General features: G+C 40.4%; 1 protein-coding gene across 1 annotated transcript; it reads left to right on the top strand.

Moving 5' to 3' along the window:
• The first annotated feature begins 707 nt into the window (after positions 1-707).
• LOC106924082 (uncharacterized protein CXorf38) lies at positions 708-5,385 on the top strand. Its single transcript, XM_014997604.2, has 6 exons — positions 708-948; positions 1,036-1,170; positions 2,893-3,015; positions 3,111-3,260; positions 4,467-4,664; positions 4,781-5,385. Exons 1-6 carry the CDS (start codon positions 742-744, stop codon positions 4,901-4,903), a joined length of 936 nt encoding a protein of 311 aa, XP_014853090.2. The 5' UTR covers positions 708-741; the 3' UTR covers positions 4,904-5,385.

The following is a 5,385-nucleotide window of genomic DNA, read 5'->3' as shown; positions in this document are numbered from 1 at the left end:
CTGTTTTATACAGTGGGCTAGTTGGGGGAAATCAAAACCTCTTTCAGATGCAGGAGATGAGCAGAGAGCCTAGTTGACTTCCACAAACATCCAGTCTTCCTACATAGCTGCTTCACAGAGCCAAGTCTTCCCGCAGGGTACAGACTTGATACAGAGATTTTCATCTAGAATTTCCCCAAAATGTTTGCTAAAAACATTAGCTAGACAATCAACATCATAACTGCCGTGTCAAGAGAAATAAAAACGTGAAGAAAACTTTTCAGCAAAGATGAATTAAAATACGAGAGCCTATGAAATGATGAGTTTTAGATAATTCCATGCCTAAAGACAAATAAAAAAAGACACAGGAGTGATCTGAAATAAAAATATCCTCAATATAAAATATAAGTCTCACAAGTATTGACAGATTCCAAGTTGTCTCTGGTGACCTCCCTGGTCCTGCAGGTGATGACATGAGTTTGTATATATTTCAGCTTCAGATAGAAATCTTTCAAAATTAAGTTTCTCCAATTTTTCAGTTATCTGCCACACATACTGCCATAAACTCCCTTATTTCACACATAAAGTTGTCTTCCTCCAGCCCACCTGGTTTTCCCGCCCCGACATCATGTAGCTACGGTAACACACCGCCATCTGGTGGCCGCCGTGCTGAACTGCAGCCAGTAGGAAAAGCTGGCCACGTGGCCTGAACATTGCCCTGCCCCTTTGTTGTGTTTCACTTTGTAAGGAAGTAGAGCTGAGATGGTCCGCGAGGAGTTGACGTTTCGTCTCAACGACGAGGATTACAAGAACTGGCTGAAAGCAGGACGCTGCCTGCTCATCCTGAAGGACGGCCTCCTTCCGTTCACCGACCAGCAGCTGACAGCTTTCCACGGAGATTTGCTCAACCAGTATCCTCTCCTGCGGAAACCTTGCGAGACCTCTTCCTGTAAACCCAGAGGAAATACGGTAGGATTTGACCATTTATTCCTTTAAATATATTACAGTTATAACTTCTCACAGTAATTTTCTTTAATTGGGTTTCTGTACTGGCAGCTTGTCTCGGTATGCAGGGTGTGTTCAGAGTGGCAGAAAGTTATCCTGAGACACCACAGACAGCCAGATGCCACAATCCACTGGACAAACTGTTTTCCCCGTTACTGGAGGACGGACCACTGGGAACTGGCCAAGGTAGACCACACATCACTCCATCCACACGTAAAGTCATCCTAAAGCTGCAGAAACGTATGCTGAAGCAAACTGCTGAACGTTTTGTTCTTTATGCCAGATTGCAGATAAAATTGACGCACCGCGTCACGCATTTGTACAGTTGTGGGAGGGACTCCAAGGTTGCTCCCCAAACTTTATTCCTCTACTTTTTGTGCTTACAGTTTGTGTTGTCAATAGATGATTGAGCATAAAATGAGTCATTCATTGCAAAAATTTCTCCCCAAAAATATCTGAATTTTCAGCATTGCATTGAATTATTAGGTAACTTTAGCATAGTGACATCAGAAACTCAGAGGGTTTGGTTGGAGTGAAGATGTCTCCATGATGTCCGTCACACACTCCTCACAGAGGAATCCTCCATCTGTTACCTCTCACATAGATTGTGTGACAGGATTGTATTGGCTGCCAGTGCAGAGCTTGCTCACCGAGTAGGCCTGCCACAATAACAAATTTTGGTGGATGATAAATTATAATTTCAGATATACAGCCACTGTAGGAAGGTCGGTATTAATCTTTGTTTTAACCCTAAGAATAGGATGGATTTATTTATTTATTTATTTTGGTGGGATGGAAAACAAAATTTTGAAAAAGCATTTAAATTCTAATCAATTGACAATGAAAACGGATCTAAAAACATATTACTTGAAATCAAATTCAAAAATTGCAGGATAAAAACAGTCAAAAACCTGCATTTGTTATATTCAGATTTAAAAACATTTGTTAGTTCTGTATTATTTTCAGCCAAAATGATTAAGAGGCATCCAAAGAGCCACTTGTAGCAGCAGACTCCTGAGCTGTACACATAGAGGCTTACGATACTGCAAAATTCCACTAGATGGCAGTATTGCTTCTATCTGAAATAAAAAACATAGGCGCTATCTAATACCTAAAGAAGCTCCACAGCTATTTCATTTCAATTTTCAGGAGGTTCTGCTAAACTAAGGCAGAAACAATTAATTGTGATGAATCAGTTATTGGAATGATTAACTAATTTAGTAATTGATTAATTGTTAACTTCTCAAGTGGTATTTAAAAAATATATATATATTATATATATGCTCACCCAGTTCAAAGTCACAAATGGAATGCTGTACTGCATTTTAGGCAATAAAATATCTAGTTTCTTATTTAAAGAATGAATTTAATTAATTATTTATTTTAATGTATTTCTTAGATTGTGTAAAAAAGGTTTAAATGTTTAACAAAAAATCTGTAGATTCTGCTAAACGATTCATGGATAACTACTTTTTATACAAAGGGAAATTACATAAAACATCAGCACAAAAACCCCCCAAATATATTTAGATCCCTTCTGAGATGAGATGAGTACAAATCTCTCCACTCCAACACACCGGTAAGCGTATTGGAGACTCGTGCAGCTGAAATCACTGCCTGGATTCAGATGAAAGGTGAACCGCCTCTGCAGAGGAAGTGAAAACGCATGCAAACAAACCTGAGACGAGATGCTAGGCATAACATAAGCAAACATCTCTGATAGGATCAGGATTCGTCATGGCTGAAGACGCGGAAACCATGGTGACGGGACGCATTCTAGAGGAAAAAGAAAAAAGAACCGTCTTCGTTTCAGCTCGACGTTAAGCCAACCACGGGTCTATCAGGCGGGTTTGAACTTTGTGTTCCTCGTGTTGGGTCTCCATGCTCTGCTGCTCTGTGTGTCTTCAGGCGTACATGCCACGAGGTCAGGCTAAGGTGAAGCGCGCCGACGAGTTTGACGCCTCCGCTCTGCTCAACCTGATCAACTACTGCGACTGTTTCAGTTCCGTGGATCCGAAGCTGGTGAGACAGGTGAGCAGTGGAACAACAACAGCGAAAAAAGACTTACAACGCGGCTTCATGTCAGGGCTAAAGCTGCATTTTCGCATCTGTGCTTCTGCTTCCAGGTGATTCAGTGCAGGAACGAGCTGATGCACTCTTGCGAGTTTCGGGTGAAGGACGACTGGATGAGGCACTACAGGACGGCTCTGAGGCACTTTGTGCAGCAGCTGAGCTTTGTGCCCCACATGCTGACCGTCGGGAAGCAAATCGAAGACGTGAGTTTGTTTGGAAAACAGCGGCAGCTCCACTTCCAGGCTCTTTATAATGCGCTTCCACTACAAACGTGCGCAAAACTGTCGAAAATGTCAAGAAAACACAATTTAGCAATTGTTGTGTTTCCATGAAAGCTGCAGTATGTAACTTTTCTAAAGTACACAAGGATGATTGAGAGCACTAAGACCCTCCTCCTGGCTCTGACTGGCTGCTTCTGATGGGAAGCGATTCATTTCTGCAGATTGCAATTGTAGTTCATGGTACAGGCGGGGTAATTAGACTGTTGTACAGATTGTCCACCTCATATTTTACTGTTACGACATGGTGACAGTTTTAAGAATAGAAAAAACATATTTCTGTGAAATTTACATGCTGCAACTAAGCCTGTCACAATAATCAATAAATTAATTAATTGCATGATAAATTAAAAGAACCTCAATAATTTCCATTGGCATGATTTATCGTTTCTCTTTTTCCTCTCTCTTTTTCTACTGAAAACTGGATGAAAACAGTTTTCAGTTTTGTGCTTTGGTCTCAACCAGCCCTTTTCTTTGAAGAACAATTTTGTTTACCAAGACTTCAAAATTCATTTTATTTGTTTTATTTATTTATTTTGGATATTTAAAATGTTTTCCATTTACTGTGCTAAAGTTTACTGATCTCTGACAATGTGTTCTTGCATTATTACGCCATTGCCATTATATTACTTGAAAATGCTTTCAAAACAACAATATTATCGTTTATCGCATTAACTGTTGAACAATTTATCGTCCAATAACATTTGTTATCATGACAGGCCTAGCGGCAACTTCAAATAAGAAACGCAATTAAAGTCAAATGTGAATAAGTTCGTTCAGGCGATTAAAAACGTGCGGCGCCGTCATCCTCCTACCACTTCCTGTCGTTTTCTTTGTCTTCTCCACCAGTGTTAACTTCTGGTTGTTGGTCATGTGATTGGTGTGATGCGAAAGAAAAAAAAAGTGTTTTCACTGCAGTTTTGAGAAATACACTCATTTCAATACGGCCAACTCATCCCAACGCTAAAACTTTTTATTAAAAAATATGAGTTTTGCTTTTAAATTGCTGTTTTTCTCTAAAGCATATTTATTTTCGTAATACCAACATGCACGATTACATGGTTAATGGAAAAGCAGCAGCTGTCATCATGTTTAAGTTTTTTTCCTTTTTTTTTTTTTTTTGTGATCCAGATGCTGACCGTAGATCTTTCGATACGCGTGTTTGGCGTCGACCGACTGGACTCCACTGGCCCATCGGCCGATTCGGACCCCGACTCGCCAGAGTCCGGCGCCGAGTCGGTCAGCCGGTGGGAAGCCGAGCTGCTGCAGGAGATGCTGCGGGAGTGTCTGCGTGCTGCTAACGAGGAAGACGAGGATGCAAAGACGCATGTAGGCGGAACAAAAGCCCCGCACTTGCTTTTTTTTTTTTTTTTTTTTTTGAACAAGACGTAAAGAATGATTGACACACGTTTTCCCCTCCGACTCTCTGTCTGTCTGCTCCTCAGGACGCAGAGCAGCTGGAACGGCTGCGGGGCTTCCTCCAGGCAAACAAAGATCTAGGAGAGAAGTTCTCCTCCGAGCTCCAAGCTATCGACTCTCTGGAGGCTAAAGGAGGAGAAGAAGATTAAAAGGGAACCAGAGTATGTTTTACACTCTATGTGGACTTGAATTTATTGCTCGAAATGGGCTACGGTCAGAACAAGTTGGGGAACGACTGTACGTGGTTTATTGTTCCGACTGTTTGCACCTATTAAGCAGGTTATGGAGGACAAATGCTAAATGTAACTTTTTTTTTTAAGAAAGAACTTTAGCTACCAATAATATCAACTGTCTGCTGTATCTATCGAAAATATCCGAAGATAATTTTTATATATATATATAATTTACTGTTTTAATACCAAATGAGGCTTGACCTAAAGGGCTTTTGTTTTAAATGTTTTATTTTGCAGAAGGCTATTAATAGTTTTCCTCCACATTTAACTACAATAATCCTCCATTAGGACAGTATGTCTGTGTTTTTAGCAATGATTTGACTCACAGCTTTGAATGTTCTCCTGTTCAAACAGGATCAAAATCCTACATTAAGGTTCAAATAAATGGAGAAAAAGGA

Source organism: Poecilia mexicana, unplaced genomic scaffold (genome assembly GCF_051168715.1).
Source record: "Poecilia mexicana isolate PSO_F unplaced genomic scaffold, ASM5116871v1 scaffold_17, whole genome shotgun sequence".
Lineage (NCBI taxonomy): Eukaryota > Metazoa > Chordata > Actinopteri > Cyprinodontiformes > Poeciliidae > Poecilia > Poecilia mexicana.
This window is presented reverse-complemented; position numbering and strand designations above follow the sequence as displayed.

Excerpts from the sequence above, each read along its gene's own strand:
- LOC106924082 (XM_014997604.2), top strand. The coding sequence starts at position 742 with ATGGTCCGCGAGGAGTTGACGTTTCGTCTCAACGACGAGGATTACAAG. Across the intron at positions 949-1,035 it reads GTAAACCCAGAGGAAATACG|CTTGTCTCGGTATGCAGGGT; the intron begins GTAGGATTTGAC and ends CTGTACTGGCAG. Across the intron at positions 1,171-2,892 it reads ACCACTGGGAACTGGCCAAG|GCGTACATGCCACGAGGTCA; the intron begins GTAGACCACACA and ends GTGTGTCTTCAG.